Source organism: Nesoenas mayeri, assembly GCF_963082525.1.
Source record: "Nesoenas mayeri genome assembly, chromosome: Z".
NCBI classification, from domain to species: domain Eukaryota; kingdom Metazoa; phylum Chordata; class Aves; order Columbiformes; family Columbidae; genus Nesoenas; species Nesoenas mayeri.
The window spans coordinates 25,224,076-25,248,648 of record NC_137542.1 but is presented as its reverse complement, the minus strand read 5'-3'; the positions used below and the strand labels follow the sequence as shown (position 1 = coordinate 25,248,648).

Here is a 24,573-nt window from a genome sequence, read left to right as displayed (position 1 = left end):
AAGGGAAAATGCAGTAAAGTAGAAATAAATCACTAGTAGATGTCAGCTGGTGCTCTGGAGATTTCTGTAGCTGTGACACTGCAGATGAAGTAGTTGTTAAAAGGTTAGATTCTGTGTGCTTCGAGACACAACTACCATGTCACCTAATGCAAAGGTAGATAAATACATCAGATGCGTTTGTGATCTTTGGAAAAGTGGGAGAATTGTAGACCATGAGAAGGACATAACATGAACAAAGCAACGGGAGAGGCCAGTAAGGAAGTTGTCTAGGGAAAAGAGAACAGTGATTTATCTTCTCATTTGTGTAACTCTGATAGAGCTAACAAATAAAATTATTTTATCTCTTTCAGACAGTATGTAGCTTCTGTTTTGTCTGCTTATTAAAAATAAGACTTTCTCTGATAGCCTTTTATTATCACTCTCTTTGTTTTACCTCCTTGATGTTATTCACTGGCATGTACGGCCCTCAGTGACATTTAGCTCATGTGCAATATGGGGTTATAAACAAAATGGAGCTAAGTTGCAGTGATGCACTATGCCATTATTTCACTTATCAACAACTGTTTTGTCCTGCTGTGTCCTTCTGAAACTAACTACAAAAAAGCCATGTCCATAATCCATTCTGTTGTCTGGCTAGTGGCTGTGAATATAAACTAACTTTACTTATGTCCTGTATTCTGTTGTGACTGGCTGCATTCGATAACAAAGTTTCATTCGTAGTAGCTTAAGGGTGAGATTTAACACCTATGGAAACTCCAACTATGTGTGTGTGTGGTGAGGCATTTTTTATCTTGGCAAAGCAATTTTCAACCCGACCAATACAAAGGTTCCCACCTGAACCCGGTTTCATTGCATGACAATAAACAGCTGGTCAGTTCTGATGCTCAGGGTCAGTGTACTGATCAGGCAGGTTACTCTATGTAGGGCTTCCAATGAACCTCAAAGTATTTCGTAACAAAAACTACTCGCAGGGCACCACTTCAAAAAATGCCCATCTGGGCTTGCAGGGACCAAAGGGGTCCGTGCTCGGTTTCTCTGTCATTGTCTTTCCTGTCGTGTCCCTCAAGTCCCAACCTGCCGGCTCCCCTGTCCCTGTCCCCGCTTCGCAAGGCCCGCACCACTGGGCTGAGGCGAGGCGGCTCGAGCCCGGCCGCGCGGCCGCCCCGCGTCCTGGCGCCGTTTGACCCCGGCGGGAGCCCGTACGGGCCGGCGCTGCCGGGAGCCGTCACTAACACCGCCCTGACACGGCCCAGCCAACCAGCGGGCGAGGGACAGAGACGCTGCGGCTGCGGCGACAGCGCCCGCCCCGCCCACGGCCCAGCCGCCGGTCCAACCGCCCGCCCCGGGGCAGCGGCGCGGCCGCTCTGCTCCGCCTGCCGCCGCGACCGGAGTGAGTGTCCCGTGGGGGGCGCCCGCCGCTGCCCGCTTGCTTCCCCTTGCCGTGCCGTACCCTGCGCTGCCCGCGGGCCTGTGGCGGCGGGGGAGGTGTGGGCGTCAGCCTCCCAGCAGCCCCTTCCGAGTGGGCCTCACCGGGCGCCGGCGGGAGAGCGGCGCCCCCGGCCGCGGGAGCCGTCGTGACTGCGGGTGGCGGGGCGGTTGGCGGGCGGGGGTGAGCGCCCGTCGTCCGGCCGCGGCGGGCGGGGCGCGGGGCCGGGCTGTCCCGCGGTAACTTCGCGCCTCCTCCCACGCGCCCCTGGCGCGTGCGCGGAGCCGCCGCCCGCTCCCGCCTCCCGCGCGGGAACGTACCAGGCTGCGCGGCCCCGCGCGTGACGGGGCGCGTGTGTGCCGGACGCAGGAGTGCGGGCGCTTCTCCCCGAACTTTAAGTCGCGGCGCGGGGCGGGCTCGCTGTCCCACAGAATGCCGGGAGCAGCGGGAAGCCAGAGCGGAATTGGGACACAGTGTTTACTCATCACTGGTTGGCTGGTCGTGTAAGGTTACTAATGTGTGTTAGTGTCTAAAGGATACTGATATGTATTGGTATCTGGGAATGCTAATATTTTTTATTGCCTTAGTCGCACACAGTAAATTGAGTGCAACAATTTACTGTTGCAAGTAGGGCAACAAAGATGATGAAGGGAGTGGAGCACCTCCCTTATGAGGAAAGGCTGAGGGAGCTGGGTCTCTTTAGTTTGGAGAAGATACTGAGGGGTGACCCTATTAATGTTTATAAATATATAAAGGGTGAGTGCCACGAGGATGGAGCCAGGCTCTTCTCGGTGGCAAACAATGATAGGACAAGGGGTAATGGGATCAAGCTGGAACACAAGAGGTTCCACTTAAATCTGAGAAAAAACTTCTTCTCAGTGAGGGTGCCAGAGCACTGGAACAGGCTGCCCAGGGGGGTTGTGGAGTCTCCTTCTCTGGAGACATTCAAAACCCGCCTGGACATGTTCCTGTGCGACCTCACCTAGGCGTTCCTGCTCCAGCAGGGGGATTGGACTAGAAGATCTTTTGAGGTCCCTTCCAATCCCAAACATACTGTGATACTGTGTGAGTGTGGAGTTTCAGAGTTTGTTAGATAGAGTTCCTAACTTTAAAACTTTAAAACTTAACTCATGTCCTTTAACTTTTTTTTGGAGGAGAGGGAAGAGGTGGGAATAAGGGCAAGAAAAGTAAGGTGGTCACACTGTCAATCAGCATTTTGTGCTCAAACTGAAGTCAGACTTGCCTGGTTGCTTTTACCTTTTAATCCCGAGTTTAAAACATGTTTTAAAAAACGTTCTTCCTCAAGAACGTTGATGATTTTTTTTTTTTTTTTTTTTCCCAAAGCACAGCAGTAAATGCATCATATTCCCCTTTCCAACTGTGCAAGGCCCCTTACCTGTCCTGGTTTTATTGCTGCCCTGTATGCCAATGCTGCAAATCTCAAGCAGATTTCTGAACCAGGCTGGTGGTTTGGTTTGCGGTGTTTTTTTTTTTTGGCTGTAAAGTTACTTGTGAAGCTCATTGACAGGCTGGTGACTTTAAGTAATTATAATGGTTTGGAGCAGTTTAATGCACTTTTATAGCTTTTGATCAGATCGCATAAACTAAAAGCAATTTAGGTGGTGAGAGCTTGTCCAAGTGGGAGGACCTCCTGTGCAAAACTTCTGTATTTGCACTGGTAAGGAAAAATAGACTGAGCTTGCTGTGCTAAATGTGTAAACAGGCAAAGATCATTTTGTAACTTGCAGAAATGTGAAGGTTGATCAGTGCCAGAAGGGAATTGACATGTTCCTTTATTTGTAAACGTGTATCTTAGTGTTATTTCAGTTTTACAAGCAAGTACTGAATCAGTCAATACTTCAGGTGTTTGCAAAGAACATATATTGATTGTAGTTTATCATAAACATGTATTTTAGTGATAGGAACAAATAGATTCTAGGTGGGAAGAAGCTCTAGGATGACAATACACTATTTAAAAAGTTTTCTAATATTTGTATCTTTATTAGTGGTTTATTTGTTGATGAGAGTTGCTAGGTAGGAAATTAGTTATATTTTTGGGCTCCTCTGGATGTTTTCCTTGAAATAGTATTTGAAGCTACGTGGTTATTTCACAGATACTTAAAGATGTACTGCTGGCATCAGACTGGACATTCTAATGTGGGTACCGCTCACTTCTTAGAGGTGTGTGAACACTTGCAGGTTCGGTGGTCAGCCATGCACATGTGCAAAGCTGCACACAGGACAGGGAGCTGCTGATGCTCAAACAAAACAAGCTTGTGGATGCATGCTAAACTCTTCTTAGTATACGTATTTGGACAGTTTACAGTAGGGCTTTTAAAACTCAAGTGTTTCAAACGCTATTTCGCCTGCAACATGTGGGTAAATGTATATAGCTGATACAAAAGGGATTTCAAGTTCTGGTGATACCAGATGAGTGTGTTACTTTTATTACTGCAGTCTTTGTTACATCATGTTTAAAATGAGATTGAAGCTCTTCAGGGCATGGGCAGATCTTATGGTTCAAAATACACTTACTACACTTCAGGGAACTGAAGTTAAAAAGATACCGTTTCTCTTCAGTCACATCACAATTCAACTTTCTAAATATGTCTCATTTTTTAGCAAGAACTTAAGGCAGAGGAAGCATTTTGTGCTTACAGATCACTGTATCAGGCACGCTAAAGTAATATGGTACATGTTTCATAAATGGGACCAATCAAATTCCAAAATAATCTGTTCATGTAGGCCGACATGATTTATAGAAGGGTATGACCTAAGAATGAGTAGAGGACCAAAAAATAATACTACTTGTGAGCTGTAACAAATGCTTTTATGTTGCCTGGAAATTGTATGGTGTATCGTGCTTATCTTATGTTGTTGATAGTCTGAATAATATGTCATTTTGGCTGCAGGAGCTCTTCTCATGAACTTTATAGTTTGAAACAGATTGCAGAGACAGTTGAACGCTGTCTGCTAGAGATTTGCAAAGCAGAAGATTTTGAAACGGGCTCATTTGTTGCTGCCACCTGTGTTTTGATGCCATAGTGATGTTGCAGCTTCGAAATCCATTATCACAGAATCACAGAATGTTAGGGATTGGAAGGGACCTCGAAAGATCATCTAGTCAGTGATCTTTTTATCAACAGAAAAACGAAGGGCTAGGTATATTAGAGAAAGTCTTTTCAGAAGACTAATGCGTGACACATGGAAACAGCTTCAAGTATTGATGTTTGTTTGTTGGGCTTTTTTTAACTTGCAGGCTTGATGTATTAATGAGTTGCGTAGATGTCACAAGCACACTCTGCTTTCTTTTGCTCCTCTTGGAGATTTTCACTGTACTCCATATCATAAGGAAAGGAATTGTCTTGCGTTTAGATGCACTTTGGCCAGCTGACTCTTATGCATACCTAACATTTTGCAGACTGCCAAGCTCTTGCAGCCACTGTAAACATTGAAATGATTTTTCAGATCCTAGTTTGATCTGTGGAATTACGTAACACTCTGTGGTATTTGAATGCTTTTTTGTGTATCATCAAAAAGCCTCTTTGAGCATAGCCTCAAGCTCAAGAATGTTAATGCTTTAATTTTATAAATTTTATAATTCTATTAAAGGGGGGAAAAATCTTGTAAAAGGGGTGACAAGCATTTATGCTTTGCTGAAAGCTTTTGAAATCAGCCCATTGGTTTCCTATGGGGAGGGGAGTCAAATCTTGGAAAAGAAATATTAGGTACTTGGTAAAATTTATCTGTCAGAATTGTAGATGTGGCATTAAAATGTGAAGCATGACATGGTGGTAGGCCTTAGTGAATCACTGCATCCGTCTTTTTAAGTGTTGCAGAAGTGGGATAATGAGATGCTGCTGTAGTATAAATAGCTGTATTGAATGTCCAACTAACTGAGTTAGCAATGTTAACAGCTCTTCCAGACTTAATTGGAAAAATAATAATCTCATGTGTTTGCAATTTCCTCTACAAGCCCATTACTATCAATTTTTCTGTTTTGTTGAAACAAATGTAATTCAGGAATAAACTTCTGTAAATAAATTTCGTCTTGTTATTGAAATATTTCAGTGAATTACAACAGCAGAATTCTGTGGGTAGTACTTGCTTAATAGCTTGTCAGTTGGGCACTGTATTGCTTGTCAACTGTAGTCAGCAAAAGTATACCTGTTGTATTTTTGTTGTATTTGTTGAAAAGAGAGAGGGGAGTTTGCAGCCATATTTCATAACATTGTAGAGATTTAGCTGTTATGGCTGAGTCCAACCTCTTTTCATCTTTATCTCTGTTCTAAAGGAACTACTAATTGTCCCTTGACATTTTCTCTTCAACTCCGTTGCCAAAGAATCTAGCTGCTACCACTGGAGCTTGAAAACATGAAATGTTTTTAAATTGTATGGGTAAAAGGAGTATTTGTCACCATTAGCAGCTGACTGTGTTAGGAAATTGGGTGTATAAAAACCCAAATACATCACAGTAAGTAGATAGAGACTAGAAATTCCAAGCTTTTGACTGATTAGAGTCATCCTGTAGTGCACTATTTTTTTCAAAAGCCAAATACTGTAGAGAGTTTACAAACTTCCAGTGTTGTAGTCTCGTGTAGTGCCAAGAGCACCATCTAGTTTTATAAGTTCATGTTATAGTGCGAGTGCGCACTTACCTTTGGTGCTGTTCTCTGAAGATTAATCTTTCCTCTGAGTTTCAGATTTCAACTTACTGCATGTTCAGGCAGTAAGAGCACAACATCTCTCTGCTGTAACTAAGCTCCTAAGTAGGGTAACTATAGTTACTGAGTATTAAAAAACATTTAAAAACATACCACAAACCCAGGAAAATCCAAACTTAACCCTGTTATTTAATCATTTAAAGAAGTTAACAAGTTCTAATTACTTATGGTGTTTTAGATGTGACTAATGTGAGTATTTTTAGATCCATTGTTGTGGTCTAATTAGAGTCTGAACATAAGCATCAAGTAGATTCACAATTTGATGTCCAGTTTGTTTTATTCTCAGGATACAACCAGCTTCATAGGATCAGCTTCATTTTCCTTTTTTGAGAGAAACAGAGTAGGGTAACTTTTGTATGAGAAGAATGCTGTTCACTGTAACCTTTGTCTTTGGTAAACTTGAAGGACAGTGGTAGCTTACTTGCTCATTCTCTTTCACCTCTGAGAAACAAAATGTAATACTCCTTTTTAATAATTCTTTTGGGTAATGGTCACAATGGTGACCATTTACCATAGCAGTTTGGTGTTGATGTGTCTGAGCATCTTTAGAGCACCTGTACAGGTCTGTCCTTGAGAAAGTCTGGAATTTAATTACAACAGTCTCTTGAAATTTCTGTAGATCCTCATGCTCTTCTGTAATCGTATTTAACAAGCAACATGTTTGTAGAACATCTAGGCAGACATTCAACTTCTTCTGTTCACATTTGCGAAACTGTAAGGATTTCTTTCAAACAGCAGTTTCAAAAAGTATGTATTATTTCACTACACCTCTCTGTCACAGTGTATGAACATAGCTAGACGTCTTCCCTGAAATGTATAATCACCAATGGAATAACTTCACTTTCAATCCTCTCTTAATTCACTAAACTTTGCATGGACACACTGAAATTAGCCACGTATTCTTATGACAAAATTTAACTTTTACACTAGATAAATTATTTGTACTTTGGAGTGATTTCACGGGGATATACATATCAGTTCTAGCTACAGGGGGCAATGGAAGGTGTGTGTTTCCCATTTCTGCCTCCCCCCAGCACATCTTCTGTGTTGTGCTGTGGGAACAGGTGAGCCTAATGTTTGAGAACAGGAAGAGCCACAGTGGTGGGTTTGCCTTCTTGAGGAGGCAAATACTGATTGTTCTCCCGTGTCTTGGGAACGAAATGATACCACTTGTAAAATAGGAAATATGGCTGCTTACCCAAAACTGAAGCCTGCATATGCATAATATCTACTTGTTTTCAAACCATGAATTTGTGAGGATAGCATCTGAAACAGTTTTGGAGCCCTATATTATTCCTATATGTTTCTTATTCTTTCTTTCCTTTTTCCCCTGCAGATCATGAAGGCCATCTTCTTTCAGAGCCTTCTACTAGTTTTTTTCATCAAACATAATCTCTCAGGAACAAAAGTATTAGCTTAAAATAATGCTTGTTTTATAGATTATTATTTCCTTTGGTAGTTCTTGTTTGAATACTTAAGATAATACAACTTAGTAAAAATATAAAGAAATACTACTGAGTTTGCATTTGTGGTGGTGTTTACTAATCTTTTAGCTAAGAGAGGTGAATTATTGATTATTTGGTCTACCACTGTTTTCGTTATTATTTCTGTGCTACTTTCCTAGGAAACCTAATAACTAAAAAGAAGCCAGCTCAGTAGAATTTCAGATGTGGCAATGGCATCTACTGTAATCAGCTCGGTTCCCACTACTGCATCTCGTTTCGCTTTACTACAAGTTGAAAGTGATTCTGATTCGGAGCCTGGAAAAGGAAGAAGTGGCCGAGGTGCCAGTAAATCTCAGGCTTCAGGAAGAAGATCATCTGCAAATGAGAAAAAAAGAAATAAAAGGAGAAAAAAGAAAGAACAGCAGCAGAGTGAGGCAAATGAGGTAAAGGGATTATATTTTCAGTATTGGATAAGGGTGTTATCTGGTGTTATCTGGTAAATAATTTTTGTTGTTCCTGTCGAGTCATTGTTTTGTTTTGTTTGTTTTGTTTTTATGAAACAAATGCTACCTAGTCAGAAATTACCTTTTTTTTTTTTTGTTCTTTGCTTTATTAAGAATTCTTTATATAAAAGTAGGGTACTCTCTACTATACAAGTTGAACATTTTTAATGACAATAAATTGCTAGGTTTTATTTTTTGCCAGCACTACTTGAACGATTACTTTTCTGATGAAGGGCATGACATTTGTAAAAAGTCATTGATAGGAATCATCTTGTTCTCAGAGGTTCATAGGTAGTCAGCTCTAGTTGCCTGCTCGGACAGTAGCATGTTAAAATTCAAACGTGCTTTCAAGGCTTTTTTTCTTTTTAAGAGATGGTTAGACCTACTTGTTTTGTCTTAAGAACTTTAACATATAGTTTCCTAAATTGTAATTTTTAGATTTATGCATTATTCCAGACCCTTAATCTGTTAAATCCAGAGCCTTTTTTTTTTTTTTCCTGTGAACCAGAGGGCAGGATGAAGAACAGTGGTGACTTTCTGACATTGGGATTCTTAAACCTCAGATGAAATGGAAATTAAGAAGTTAGACTGAAAGAATTGTTCCAAGGTTCTGGGAAGTGGAATCTAGATTGCTGTGTTTGACAACTGATCTGAGATAATCTTTCTGCCTGAAACTGTACCTATGCACCTCTTATCAAATTTAGTATGTGAAACACACAAAACCCCAAAACCCGTATTTTTTTTTCTTTTAGCATCTATTCAAATTTTTGAAATTTTAGTAGTTGCAGTAATGCTGGTTTTTTTTTCAGCTTTGATGCTGTTCTTTTTATATTGTAAATTAAGTTTTCAGCAAGCTTACCCTGTTATTTCTTGATGCCTGCCTTAAAACCATCAAAAGTTTTGATGTCGTCAAAATAATTGTGTGTATGTATATGCACTACTCTACAGAAATTCATTTGCATGGAAATTATACTTGTGATGGCAGAGAGGCAAGTAAGGGCTGACTCATTTTCAGCAGCCCAGCAGGTATGATGTCAGTGTCTATGCTCCACTGAAATTACAAATCAGGATGGTCTGCACCAGTATTTTTGCCAGCACTGTAATCTGGAGATGGAAGCAGCGGTTGTAGTGCTGGTGTGAACAGCAGGAGAGACAGTAGCGAAGCAAAAGGCAGTTTGGAGAGAAAAGAAAACAGTTCTGAAGGAACTTAAGTAACTTTAAGCTAAAGTGGGCTGTCATTTTAAGAAGGGGTCATGACACTTGATAAACACACATTAAAGAGAACACTGGTTGTGTACTTTGTTTCTGTTTGTTTCAACTTTCATCTGATAGTAGCTTCTTTCTCCCTTCCAGGATCCTTTATGTTAAGGAAATTCCTGTCTCATAAGTTTGTGGTAGATTGTATTGGTGCCTTTATTTTCAGTCTAAGTAAGGATCACACTGTTAATGTTGAAGCCTGAGCAATGAATGTGTTTGAGCTGCTGAATTTGCAGATTATTTGTTCACTATCAAGTTTTATAATTATGTAAGGTATTTTTAAGATGGTACTGTTGTATCCATATGGTGGAATAATTAAAAATAATTGTTATTGCAGCTTCTTAAGATGTGAACACCTTTAGATTGTTGACAAACTGTAAGGGCTGTCTACGTTTTTCTACCTGAACATCTAGTGTGTCTGTTTGCTGATGCCAAATCTGTGTATACCGCCGTTTCTTTGGCACTGTATTTAATTTGGGTCAGGTGTGAGCACACTATAATATCTGATCTAGCATGAAATCTCTCAGACACATTTATTTATTAAGATTTGTTGAAAGTATTTTCAGCTGGCATCATCTATTTATTTTTTTCATTGTTTTATTGTTATGTGGCTGTGCTGTCTCTGGTTTACACTTTTCCATCATTTTACACTATTGTGTGTACTGTGAATGATTAAACAAAAGCATATCCCAAACAACAGAGTAAGGTAAAGCACATGCATGTCTATTTGCACATGTATCTCAATGCCTTTTTTAGTCCATTAAAACTGTTCCTGTATACTTGTCAACATTGTCATTAATGTTAACAATAACTGTTTTTCAGCTCAGAAACCTTGCTTTTAAAAAGATTCCTCAGAAATCCTCATATGGATGCTGCCTATCTCAGAGTGAACAAAAACTGCACACTGCAATGCAGAAGGACTCTCAGGAAGAAAACTGGCAGGAGTGGAGACAAAGAGATGAGCAAGTACAGCTTACTGTATTTACTGTCTTTGGCTTTCCTGAAATATGTTACTCCATAAAGTTAAGCTTCATGGATAAACAGAGATGGCTGAAAAGGAAGGAACAAAATACTGCCCTGTAGAAGGAAAGATTTCAGTGGAAATTCAGGTCCTGTCCTTTGTTAGATATAGAGTCAGCACAGGCTGCTGTTTGCACACCTCATAGCTGAACTGTGAATACTGTAGTATGGTTAAGAGGAATTTATATCATTTGAATAACAAGTAGAAGTACTACCATGGAAGGATGGTGAAATCCTGTGATGGGAGCAAAGCTGGGGATGTTTTGGTAGAGCAATATATGGATATACAGTACGGTTCCATAGTAAACCAGGCTTGGCAAGTTCTGTTAGGCATGAAATAACTAGTTCATTTCTAGGTAACAAAGAACACTTGAACTCTGAGTGCTGACTGTCCTTCAGCACAGTAGGGTAGTCCTATAGCATAAGAACCTCCCGTTTTTAATGTTAGAACATCTTTTTGGTAATAATATTGTTAGTAGGGTTCATTAACACTTGAAGAACACTTGAAGATAAAGCTGACTGCTTGTGTAGTATTTTCACCAAAGCTACCACAAACAGAATTTACACAGCAAAATGCACTCAATCCAAACCAGTAAAACAATCTTCACCTTGAACAAATACGATAGTTTGCTGTCTTTGTAATGGCATGGTGTTATATGAATTTGCTGAATTGTTTGCCTTACTTCAACTATTTAGGCCAAAATATCATAGATGGACAAAGAAAGAAGTAGTTCTAGTGCATTTTTTCAGATGGTGCTTAAAGAAATATTTTGGCACTCTATTTCTAAATTCCCTTTAAATAAAATAATTATCTGCTATGCACTCATTCACTGTGGATGGTAGTTTTGGCTGTCTCACACTTGAAGATGCACTTCAGGGTAACTTTGCACAAACTTTTTCAAGGCAAATTGCTAATAAGTGACCCCAACTGGAGTTAAGGTGTTTTTACAGATAAATTTTCTACTTACGTCTCACCAAAAAAGATGGTATTGAACTGCTTCTTGTTCTCATTAAGACATGATACAGAAAGCCATATTGACAAAAGACTGACATTTGGATTCTATCCTTGATTACTTTGTATGTTGCTTAGGCTTTGGTATAGGTGCCTCTTTAAACAGAGTATAGACAAGTTCTTAACTTTGCAGGCTTCTAGATGGTTGTCCTAGCAGTGGAGTAATGACCTAGTAATCTTCTTGAAAATTTCCAGAGCTAATTAAATTCAGAATTATCTTTTAAAGGTACAGATTTCCTTTGTTCACTACTTACAGGTCAGGATTTTTATATTCTATGTGGCATGAAGTGATTATTTCAGGTAAAAAATAATTTTATGGTCTACTTGCTGGATGGTGAAATGGCCAGACAAAAAAAACCTCAGTTGTAAACAATTCTTATTAATTTCAATCTCATTGACATATATTCTGTGAAGTTACCTTGGGATTCTTTTATTTTAAACATAACTCTAGAGCAGTTACTGTGCTCTGCCCTTTGGAGGATCCACGGCATCTCCCCACCCACCCGCCACAAAAACCTTGCCAGTGAGGCACAGTGCTGCCAGATGATGCTAAGGTTGAACCACAAACCAAACACGGAGCTAGGGATGACAGTACAGCCAAGTCTGTGTCCAATCGTGTAGCAATTTGTGCTGAGAGCGCTATTTTACTGTGTTTCAAATAACCGCTCAAATAGGGCTGGTTTACTGTTGTGAGAACTAGAAGCTGCCCTTTGGTTTTCTCTTGTGTGAGACTGATCATATGAATTGCTAAACAATTAGGAAGAATGTGTGTGCATTTACACCATATAATCACTTTTAGGCATATGTAAGGCATATAAGAACTTGTAAGATTTTTTTCAGAATATATAGTTCCTATAGACAAAAAAGGTAGTGTACATCACACGGCTCAGCTTGAGCAAAGTACAGTCAGACCACTTAAGTCATTATTCACTGTAACAGCTATTGCAGTTTGTTCTGGAATGAATGAAAAGAATCTCAATTTGAAATTCAAAGAACAAGAAAATGATGGTTACATAATTATTTGTATTAATCAATATTTCATTTAAGGGCATGAAAATGAGAGAGCTGTGATTAAGAATAAGGTTTGCATTTGGCAGCGTTGTAGTGATTCCTTAAGACACTAGACCTCAAAGGAACAGAGTTTCAGAACAACTTAATTTTGGTTAACTTTGCTGTAAACAGTAACTTAGGTTATTCACTGTTCATACATTTACATTACCCACTGTCTGATTTGACTATAGCATATATATTCTCTAGGTAAATCTCTTTATTTTGGCTCCATTGAACTGTTGCTGGTACTGGTCTTCTCAATTAAATCCTTTGACATTCTGTGCAGCAGGAGCTGGACTTGTCTGCACTCACCTATTTGCCTATAACAAAGTAAAAAAGAGAGATCACAGCCTTCATTCCTGTTGTATTGTTCCTAGTTCTTAATAGCTCACACCTAGAAAGCTTCAAATTTTCTCTGCATCTTCCAAGAAGACTTACACACTTCCTTTTCTCAGAAATGACAGAGAAAACATCTGGAAGCTCTCTGTTGAAGAAAAAAAAATGGAAGTGCTCTTAACCTGTTCTTTTCTATGCAATGTATGGGTGGTGGTAGTATACAGTGACCATTTTCATCCTTCAACATCCTCTGGTTTTCATTTTTCAGACTAAAAATAAAATTACTTTAAAGAAATCTCATGTAAACAAATTATCAAGATGGTAACTGTATTACACAAAGATGTGCTTGATTTACTGTATGCTTACATCCATCACAAAGTTTCCTGAAGCAAGATATTTTACTACTTAAGGTACAAAAAACTATATTAGCTGTTAATAATGCCATGTGTCACATCAGTGCAACTTAGCTTCTTGGCAATTGTAGTGATACATGTATTGAAGCTGAAATTTTAGTGTGGTCTTAGTTTTGTCTGCTTTTATTTTTTTGTGAACAACCTAATCACATGAAGTATGTGAATTCTGTTTCTTCAGCTGACCTCTGAAATGTTTGAAGCTGATCTTGAAAAAGCATTACTGCTAAGCAAACTGGAATATGAAGAGCACAAAAAGGTATTTGCAGGATTCATCCTAATGTAAAAGCTGTACAAGTTTGAGGTTTGAATTTAAAAAAGGGCAAAAACCTCCTAGAAGTAAAATTTTCTTCATGTAAATTGTTTGCTTCCACTGTTCAGATGCTTAAGAGTTCAGAGAAATAATGAATAGGAAAGAATCTATTTATAATATTATTAAGTGTTTTGGTGGGTTTTTTTAATTGGCCTGTAGAGGCAGAAAAATAGTTTAAATTTTTCATTCTTTTGGCATGTAAACGCATTGAAATTTTTTGAGTACAGGAGATCCTGACCTTCCTCAGAAGAAAATCCAACATAGGTTAAGAGTAAGAGAATCAAAGCACTGACTTGTCCTTAGGCCTTGAAGTGTTAGTTATGGTATAATTATTTGCATTTTTGCTAGCATCTTTTCTCTGTTTTGAGTGTTGTAAATATTTTAGTTCTATTAATGTGTGTACGTTTTCTTAGCTGGTCAGGCAGCTGTTTTCTGAGTGATTCTTATGGTACACTGAAGAATTGTTCTGAAAAAGTATGCTAAGATGAAATTTTTATTTCTAACAGGAAGTTGCTTCTTATTTACAATAAATCAGGAGCCAGTGAAATGTTCTGAACATTTTTAAACTTAAATGCAATTATGCATCATAAAGAAATAAAAATTGCATGTGTGCTTTTGTTCAAATATCTCTGTAAATTACTTCATTTTTTTGAGGAGAGTACTATAAATTTTTTACTTACTATAAGTTTTTTTTTTAAAGGGAAGACAATCTTTAGGCATAGTGACATAGCATCTTTTTTAGACTTTTTGAAAATTACCTCTGAATAATTTAAAGTATATACTATATATTCAAAATACATAATACATGAGTACAGTGAACAAACTGTGTTTCTATGGAAAGAAAAGCACTCCGTTTCCATTGTTACTTCCTGTATAACTTTTTTTTTCTCAAGATGATTTTACATTTAAGAGTATTTTAGATATTTATTAAAATATGGAATGAATTAGTATTTAGGATTATTTTTAACAACTGGGACATCAATCATTTGCAGAGAATGTTCATGTATATGTGTGGGGTGGTGGGACTTTGGTTCAAAGGGCTATCGTGTACCAGGCTGTCTGGTTTCGACAGAAGTAAGGTCATTTGGTAGAGCATTGCTGCACACTAATAGCTGTTTGACTTTTACTGTATGAGTAAGCATATTTTGAGAATAAAAAGAAGGCACAGTAGACCTCTGTTTTGTAAAGAAAATACTAACCTGCATTGCATAGCACTCTGCTTTCCTGCACTTGACTAGCATATATTCTCAGTTTATGAGTTTGATGTAGGTGACTGAGGAAATATTAGGCTGATATAATAGTTCATTCGCTGCTTAGTGAAGAGCAATGCTCTGCTTCACAGAACAGAATTGATGCTTAGTTGTTGATACGTCTTGCACTCTTTAAACGATCCTGAAGCCTGCAAATTGCTCTTCAGGCTAAAACCTCCTTTAGTATATTATCACCTTTTTTCTTTTCTTTGTAAAGCTTCAGGAAAAAATATTTGGGTATTGAAGAAAATTATACCAGTGGGACTTTATTCTTCTAGGAATGTGAAAATGTTGAAAATACTTCATCTCAGTCAAAGACTGTGCATAAGAAAAAGAACCAGCAAGGAAAAGACAAACCTCTCACTGTGTCTCTGAAAGACTTTCAGTCAGACAGTAATATAGGTATGCCTTATCATACCATATGAGCTGTTCTATTCTGAATTTTCATAGTGTGTGTGCTAACAGCAAAATGCTCTTCTGTCTCTGTTCATTAATACTGTGTTTAAACAAACACTACATGAGTGGCAGTTAGTGTGTCCTACCAAGTCTAAAAGCTTAAGTGTTCATTATGTAATAAAGGGCTAGTTAGATTAGCAGGGAAAAAAGAAGAGTTTCAGGAAGACTTAATTCCGTGTGGTATCCCTGGGGTGGATGGTGGACTCAAACACTCTTAATGTGAATTTTTTTTTTAATCTAAGTGGATTTTTTTTGTTTTACTGTGTTTGCACTCCTTAGGCAGCTGAGTTTCTGTGTTTCCTAGGTAACAGCAAGTCATTGTTTGCCTTCCTTCATGATACTTTTATTAAGATGAGTAAATATTGAAATATATATACTCATTATAGGCATTATTTATGTTTAAAATTCCTTCATCTGTGTCTGCAGAGCAGAGATTCTGAATTTTAGTGAAGAAATCAAGGTAGATGTTAGGAAGAAAGTAATTTGTTTTCTAAGGTTTTCTTTTATGGATGTTTTAATCTAAATCTACACAATTTATTAAACACATTATTTCCAAATAATCGGAATACAGGAAAAAGATTGAAAGCAGAGCAATCTGGAAGTCATGGAAGGCATTCAGGTATACAGTGAGATTTGTGCTATAAAAGCCTAAACAGACTTAAAAAGAAACAAACCAACAAATGCTTTAAGTGTCTTTACAAAAGACATTGCCTTCCACTTTCACTGACTCAAACAAATATGGGATGCTGCTTTTGGTTAGGTAGTCTGAACGATCTGGGTGAAGATGCAAATACAGAGATTGATGTAAAACAGTTTATAATCTTGGCTTCTGATGCATTAGTAATGACTTTTTTTTAATTGTGACTTCGAGAGGAGAGTCCATGTTGAACTCCAATGGATTTCCACACACAAACTTTTCTGTCGTTTCAGTAGCTGACTGTACAATATTTGAGTAACTTACTGACATGATATTTTTTCTGTTCTTTTCAGATAACTTTGCTAAAAAACATGAGGTAAGTCTTATTCAAACTAGTTTATTTTAAAAACAAACAAAAACCAAAACAAACAAAACTTTTCTGTTTAGAAGGTAATTATTTTGGCACTTTCTGTAGTGACAATCAATTATGTATTCATTATAAAACTGATTTCCATTTGGAGAATTTTTAGAGGTGCCGATTTAATAGACATGTATGTCTACAGTTCTTGTATACTGAGAAGTCAGCGTTGGTTTTCTTAGAACTACCTCTTGCTTCTTTAGTTTTCAGATAGTCTTTGATGCAACTTGCAAATTTAAAAGCATGTTAGGAAATAAAAATTTTAGTACAAAAAAGAGAAGCAAATTATGTAAGAAAGTAGTGCAATGCTACTATGCAGTCCCCAAATATTAAAACTCCTAGAAGGGAGAATAATTAACAGTGAAATAAAACATATATTAGTGTAGTCATAGTGTAAGACTATTAAATTCCACCTTAATGCTTTTGTGTAATCGCATCATCGGCTAATGTTAACTGTTGATTAATTTCTAGGCTCTTCAACTGGTACCATATTCTGTAGGTGGAAGTCACAGTATTATCAGGATGTACAACATAAAACAATATCTAGATGTAATGCTTTTCCATAACTTAAGCCATTTTTTTTAAACATGTTGTTTTCTAGCTCAATATTACCTTACATGTAAAGGAAGACATGTTACAGAATTTATTTTTTGACAGGACCTGAACTCTTCCCAGTCTTCATTGCATGATGGAGGATTTTTCAACAGGCTGGAAGGTGATGTTCACAGAGCACTTGAAAGAGAGAAAAGGAGAGTCCATGTCACTGATGGCGGTGAAACAGATAACTGCACATCTCATGAACACAACCAGGCATGTAGAACAGCAGACATTCTGAAGTGAAGTTTGCCTAATGAAGCTTGTTCAGTGATCGGAAGGGAGCACCTGAGTAGAAAGCACAAATTAAAAGCATGATAAAGAATTAAAAAAGACACAACACTGTAATAGTTTTATCTATCTGAAGAGGTATTTAAATTATTTATTTTTTTAACATGAAACATTTGTGATTCAAATAACTTTCGCTCTGCAGAAAATGGCAATATTTATTACTGAGTTTCTTGTCCTTTTGGTATCTATTCACATACACCTCTTTAGTTTTGATGAAAAAAAACCTCTAACATATACATTGCTTTTCCCAATAATTGAGTTCACATGACTAAATTATTCAGAATTTGTTTTCTTGCTTACAGGAGAGTGTTTTGAAAGACGGAAAAACAGAACAACTAAAGCTTGAGCTTGAAAAGAAAGATGCAGAAATTGAGGAACTGAAAAATATAATAACTCAGTGGGAGGTAGGTAGCTGATAATACCTTCAAATAGTAGACAAAATTTAACATTACTATACATTTGAAACAAAGTGTTTATTAAAATGTGAGCAATCTGTGGAGATGCTTTGGATTGGTCACAGATTACATATTCACAGAGCAAATTATTTCTTCAGTGCCACATGAAGTGGTCTTTTTTGGTAAGTTAAGCATCTAAAAATAATCCAAATAATCAAGACAAAGCATCCATAAATAACATCATATTTAGCTTATCAGTCACTGCTTGTTTTCTAGTATTGCTGTTTTCATGGTCAAAAAAATAAATATGTAATCTAAGACTAGGCAAGATCTTGAGCAATCTGATCTGCCTTGGAAATTAGCTCTGCTTTGAGCAGAAAGTTGGATTTTCTTGGGTCTTTTCCAGCCTGTTTGTTTTTTATTTAAATTCTACTCATCTTTTCTGTATTTAAGAACCATATATTGTTGGGATTTTTTCATATGCCTAACATTAAACATTTTTCAAACGCCTATAAGAGCAAACTATGAAGAGACTTGTGACAGGAAAAATAAGTTTACAGCTAAGATACTTGGCTAGAACTGACACTGGTGGCCAATTAAGGAACAGACTAACTGATGAAGAAAGTGTGGTGATATCAGACAGATTGGAAAAAACAGCAAAAATGGGTTCTTGAGTAGTAAAGATTTGAAAAGGAAAGAAACTAATGTAATAACAATAACTGTTGAATAAAATAATCTGTAGAGCAGTGGGGTCTTGTCCTACTTGCCAAGTAATTTGGCAAACTATTTATATTATCTTGGTATCTAGAAAGTGCATTATAATTGTAATTTTTCAGGGGAGAAACCACAAAGCCCTTGATGGAACAGGCATCAGAATGGCAGACCTGAATGGTTGTTCCTGCACTATAAATGCACTGACATAACTTTCTAACTTGCTCTAAACCATGTGCTTGCCTTTTTTTTTCCCCCTCAACTCTCAGTTATTAATCTGCTTCTCCTGTTGTGTATTCCTTAATTTGGCTATGGTTTAATTAAAACATACACGATCTTAAAGGACTTTTCCAACATAAATGATTCTATGGTTAGATTATCTGCAGAAGTGATCATTTTAAACTAAGTCTGACTTTACGTCATCCTTAGTTTATAGATACTTTCTCAGTACATGTAATAATTCAATCTCTAATACAGGCAAAGTATAAAGAAGTAAAAGCAAGAAATGCACAGCTTTTGAAGATGATGCAAGAAGGTGAAAGTAAGTAAGAGTTTTACCAGGAACTTAAATGTTCTTTTTAAAACATGGGAGGAACTTTTAAACCACCTTTTAAAAAAATAATTTGACTCACTGACATCTATAAAGAGCTAAGAAGCTATTAATTGTCAGCAACTCCAGTGAACTACTGAATTTGCTGGACCACACAGTACTGCATGTCTGTTATTATATAATCAAATAATCAGTTGTGTGTTGAGTTTCTTTGGAATATAAACCATTCAGTTATGTTTTAGGCAGAATGATACTTTGAGTTTGTCTTTCTTTTGCTAGTTACAACTACCTCTTCTGAACTGATCTCATCATAATCTCTCTTTAGACACACTTGAGGAAACTTTACAGTGCTTGCATCTTTGCAAGTTCTGCTTTGAACTGTTGGAAACATCATTCTACACCTAAGCAATTCTTTTGCCACACAATGAATAAGGATAGCTAAACCACAGGATTATATGTGCTACTGTATCATAATTTTCTTCCGTTATTACAGTATTAAAAGTTTTTTAGGATTCAGATTTTGTTATCAAAGTTTGTGGGAAAAAAAATACACTCATATAGATGTAAATATCCTCTCATCTTTATACTTGTTATGTGTAGTTATACTTTAATATTCCTAATCTTGCTTGATGAAGTTGAGTCTATGATGCTAGCCACACTGATTTTGTCACAAAATTGCCTTTGCTTTTCATTTTCTTAATTTAGCTCTTGAATGTAGTTTCTTCTCTGGAATCAATTTTCAGCTAAAAAAAGGTCTTTTTTTGTTTTATATATGTTTACAAAAATTATGTCTAAGCTAGTTCAACCATTCATAATATGACTGATCACTGCAAAAATATAACTTTGAACTTTATTACTTTGGGTCATCGTCTGAGCCAAGATGAAATATTTTCACCTTGAGAGGAAAGAGGTGAAGTTCTGAAGGTTTCTTCCTTGTTTGTGGAATAGTAACATACTATAAAATGAACAATTTTGTGGTTTTCTACAGACTGAGTATTTGGTATTTTAGGGAGAAGAAAGTTTATGGCAGATTTGAGCCTTGAAAAAACTTAGTTTGTTCTTATTGAGAATTTTAAGTTATCCACATATATTTCACATATGCTGGCGAAATATTTCAGACATCTGCTGGTTGATGAGAAGCTCAACATGACCCAGCAACGTGCACTTGCAGCGCAGAAAGCCAACCCTGTCCTGGGCTGCACCAAAAGTAGCGTGACCAGGAGGTCAAGGGAGGTGATTTTGCACCTCTGCTCTGTTGTGGTGAGGTCCCATCTGCAGTGCCATGTCCAGCTCTGAGATCCCCAACACAAGAATGACATTGACCTGACCAGAGGAGAGCCATGAAAATGATCAGAGGGTTGGAACACCTCTCCTATGAAGACAGGCTGACAGAGCTGGAGTTGTTCGGCCTGGAGAAGAGCAGGCTCTGGGGAGACCTTATTGTGGCCTTTCAGTATCTAAAGGGGACCTACAAGAAAGCTGGAAGGGGATTTTTGCAAGGGCATGTAGTGATAGGACAAGGGACAATGGCTTTAAACCAAAACAGAGTAGATTTAGATTAGAAATAAGGAAGAAATTCTTCACCATGGTGAGGCACTGGAAGAGGCTGCCCAGAGAAGCTGTGCATGTCCCATCACTGAAAGTGTTCAAGGCCAGGCTGGATGGGGCTTTGAGCAGCCTGGTCTAGTGGAAGTTGTCCTTGCCCATGCCAGAGAGGTTGGAACTAGATGATCTTTAAGGTCTGTTCCAACCCAAACCACTATTAAGGTCTCCATATTTGAGTAAACAGAAGTTTCCAAAGCTATGACTGAGCTTGTATATAAAACTTACGATCCCAAAATCTTCATCCATTGACAATATTCAGTTTTTTGATGGACTTTGTTCACAATGGATATCTCTAAACTCCATGCTGTTTATAGGGTTAACTGTGGGTTAAGTAGTGCAAAGGTGAGGTTTAATCTCCAGATCTTTTCAGGCTATTACTAATGGCACTGGTAGCTAATAGCCGATTTTGATTTACAACATCTACTGTTCTTTTAGTGAGGACAGCAATATTTAGAGGTTACAAAACAGTGAAGTGATGTCAAAGTGCTACTGCAGATGAAGACCTGTAAATCTAGAAGGATCCTCATGCTCTATCTTTGTTTCTCTGTAGTGAAAGATAAAGCAGAAATACTCCTACAGGTTGAAGAATCTCAAATTATAAAGAATGAACTGACTGTACAGGTAAGCAAAGATTTCTAAATGTAAACTTTCACAGCTATTTCAAATATGCTATTTATTTGAGGCAGTGATAAAGGTGGGGAGGGAGGAATCTGAAACAAAACTTGTTGGAAGAAAAAAATGTTACATGTAATCCTTAGCTCTGAACTAAGAGTGTCAGAGAACACTGATTAGGTAAATCTCCAGTGTAACTCACTTAGAACTGTTTTGCTAAAGACAGCAGACCTCAGCATACTTGAAATAAGTTTGCCCTGAATAGCACCTTAGGATTATCATTCTCTGGTAAACCCAGCTAGAATGCTCAGAAAGGTGCTCGAGATGATCCTCCTTTACTGGATGAGGGTTTTTTTAATGTGTTGCGGTTTGTGGGTTTTTGGTTTCTTTTTGTTTGTTTTTAGTTTGGGTTTTGGTTTTGGGGGCTTGTTTATTGTTTGTTGCGTGCGTGTGTGTTTGTTTGTTTTCTAATCTCAAGCTTACAAACACAAGTGAGCTATAAATTACTTAAGACATGTCAGCTGGCAACTCACTGCGCAGCAGAGAGCATTCAAGACTTCTATGCTTAGTTTTTGGTCTGCAGTGACTCTTCTAAGCCCTTGACTTGTCGAAATCTCTTACCTATAACACAGTACTATTTTCTGAGGGTGATGTAATAAGCTTGCCTGTGTTGCATAATACTATATTAGTAAAGCGTTTTATGGAATAAGTTAACGCAGAGTCCAAAAGTCGAAGAGATTCTAACTTCGTAGTTTATCATTATACAGGTAAACCAGTAAGTGTTGCTTGGGAAATAAAAGTCATTAAAGAATATTTTACTTGTACTCTCAGTTCTTGCACAATGATAATGGTAGCCACTCTGGAACTCTATTACCTTGTCTGTCCAACACAATACTAATGGAGATCAACTTTGACTTTAACAAATTTACAGATGTAAAGGATATTTTATAAATCCGTATTCTGTATGTTTTTAGGTAACTGTACTTCATGCTGCATTAGAGCAAGAAAGATCCAAAGTGAAACTACTGCAGGCAGAATTAACAAAATACCAGGTAGTTCTTTTCTGTAAGTTTAACTGTTCTTGATGTAGCTGAGAGCATCATGAGGTGATGTGCTCTGAACTGACCTATTAGCTCTAATTTTTCCAGGTAAAAAAAATTAGCACTTGGGGGGGGGGGGGAAGTAGCAAAACTAACAGTCTTTGAAACTTGAAGTCTGCCACTTGTTTTGTACTTCAAAACTTCTCGAAGTGTGCTAATCAACAAACATACTTGAAGCAACAAGTTGGTTTCAGCGGGTAACTGGACTAAATGTAGACTTCATAGCACTTTTGCCACGCTGTTTCTTCGATTCTGTATCTGAGTTCTGTCTCCAGCCAAATCATTATAGGAAATTCACAAGCTGTGTTGAAATATAAGTGATAAGATCAGTGTCTTGCTGACTGTGCATATGCTGTTTTGTTAACTTGGCTGCTAATGCAACTCACATTAGTAATTTCAGTTAACTTTTGCGTAATTAGTATCCTGCTTAACATTCAGACTTTTTTTTTTTCCAGAGTGACAGTATTTGTGAATAAGGATATGTACTTGTGCATGACTTGACAAATTTTGGGGCTGTTGTTTGTTTTTGGTGGGGTTTTTGTTTGGTTGATTGAACTGTGACCTTTTGCATAGGTTACAAAAAGAGCGTGTTGTATATAATGGAAACTTCTAAGATAGCCATGTAGTCTTTGGCAAGCTGTCCTATTTCAAGTTGAAACACATTGTTTGCGTTGGAATACTGTAATTTTGTGAAGCCATAATTAGGTTTCTGAAGCAACAATCGTTCCTGCTTACATCAAATTCTTTGGCTAGCATTACATGGGGTTCTGTATGTAACCTCATCTTTTCCTCTTGTCTTTTTCCCCTTGTCACTTTACTGAAAGTGAGCAAGTTTTTTCTTAAAATTATCTTGCAGCAGTTGACGAATACATATGCTTGTTGAGTCCCTTACAGACAAGCTGAGTGCTCATACCACTAATTGAAACTAAAGTAAATCTCTTGTCAAATTGAGTCACTCACACCATTGTTCTGACTTAACAACTTCAGGCTGTTTTCCCCTCCCATTCATGCCTTTGCTAATGTTGAGTATTCTTCTCTGTAAATATAAATTTTCGAATAAGATAAATTTATCTGGTGGTTATTTGTAATTAACAGGATTAAAAGAATAATAGTACAAAAATTACAAAATATTATCTTTGTTGTATGCTTAGGAATTACTGCGAAACTGCCTATTCTGTTGCTCTTTTCCTCCAGACCTCCTCCTCCCACGCCCAAATCTAATATGCTTTCATCTTTTCACGTTTTTAAACTGGTGTTGTGTGTGTGTGTGTTTTATCTTGGGACACGTGTCTCATCTGCCTTGCAGGGATTGTTTTTTCTGCTTTTATTATTCTGTCCTGTAATCTTGCAGGCTGACCAGGACAACCCTTCGTATATTACTACTTCTTGTGGCATTATCTTTGATAACATGAAACCCACTATTTTATGGACTACTGCTTTGAAGTAGAAGAAAGCCTTTCAGAAAAAAGTAACCCAAATCTGTGGGTTAACAACAAAGAAACAAACTAAAACCAACAACAACGGCAATAAATGAGTGTGGTTTCATCCCTAGACCTTAACGTCTCGGTTATGTATAAGTGCCTTGACTGTTTTAATTTATATAACAGTATTTTGTGTTGAGACAAGTTTGCATCCCATAATAATTGTATAATTTAACAAAAGTATGCAACTGAACTCCTGAGTTTTTCTTTCTTGATAGTTAAATGTCATGTCAAGTATATTAACTAAACATTTGTTTTAATTCTTACAGAGTGGGAAAAAAGGGAAAAGGCCCTCAGAATCTGACCAGTGCGGCTGATCTCCTCTGCCACCAGATTCAAAGCAAAAAAAGTCAAGTCATTCTTCAGGGTTTTGCAGAAGTTTATATATTTGTTGCACAACTGCTCAACTATGCAGTTTTTGAAGAGAAATTAACAATTACTAGTTTGTTTAACAGTCTGAATCATTGATTTGTTGCACTTTCTGCTACAGAAAAAAAAAAACAACCCTAATATTCCAGCAGAGCTGAAACTAACTGTAATGCCATTAGATTTTCATCATTCAATAAAATTTACTCTTCCATTTCTCTGTTTGAATTCTTGCTTTCACAGAATTTTTCAACTAAGACAACTTCGTTTTGTGACTATGAAGATCCAAATGTATTAGGATGCAAATTGTCAAAGTTTCAGCAAGTCAAAACTGAAAATGAGACAGCTCATGCAAAAGCATCTTGCTGTTGCCGAATCCAGATCTGTTAAAAAAAAAAAAAAAAAGGAAAGAAAAGAAAAGAAAAAAAATCAACAGTCATTATTTCTGCTCCCTGTATAGGACATCATGAAGTTCAACAAGGCCAAGTGCAAGGTCCTGCACATGGGTTGGGGCAATCCCTCCTATCAATACAGGCTGGGGGATGAACGGGTTGACAGTAGCTCTGCTGAGATGGACTTGGCAATACTGGTAGATGAAAAGCTGGACATGA

At 37.6% G+C, this 24,573-nt stretch overlaps 1 protein-coding gene across 5 annotated transcripts; it reads left to right on the top strand.

Annotated features, from left to right (window-relative positions):
- Positions 1–1,338: 1,338 nt before the first annotated feature.
- Positions 1,339–24,573, top strand: GKAP1 (G kinase anchoring protein 1). 5 transcript variants are annotated; one of them, XM_080362352.1, is made up of 12 exons: positions 1,339–1,390; positions 7,775–8,038; positions 10,178–10,321; positions 13,365–13,442; positions 15,025–15,148; positions 16,193–16,215; positions 16,915–17,067; positions 17,445–17,546; positions 18,726–18,789; positions 20,954–21,024; positions 21,990–22,067; positions 23,866–24,573. In XM_080362352.1, exons 2-12 carry the CDS (start codon positions 7,826–7,828, stop codon positions 23,911–23,913), a joined length of 1,098 nt encoding a protein of 365 aa, XP_080218478.1. In that variant the 5' UTR covers positions 1,339–1,390; positions 7,775–7,825; the 3' UTR covers positions 23,914–24,573. The 5 variants fall into 5 exon arrangements, with proteins under 5 accessions (XP_080218478.1, XP_080218479.1, XP_080218481.1 ...); XM_080362353.1 differs by lacking the exon at positions 1,339–1,390 and adding an exon at positions 1,598–1,609; XM_080362355.1 differs by lacking the exon at positions 1,339–1,390 and adding an exon at positions 1,835–1,929.

Excerpts from the sequence above, each read along its gene's own strand:
- GKAP1 (XM_080362352.1), top strand. The coding sequence starts at position 7,826 with ATGGCATCTACTGTAATCAGCTCGGTTCCCACTACTGCATCTCGTTTC. Across the intron at positions 13,443-15,024 it reads AATATGAAGAGCACAAAAAG|GAATGTGAAAATGTTGAAAA; the intron begins GTATTTGCAGGA and ends TTATTCTTCTAG. Across the intron at positions 17,068-17,444 it reads CATCTCATGAACACAACCAG|GAGAGTGTTTTGAAAGACGG; the intron begins GCATGTAGAACA and ends TCTTGCTTACAG.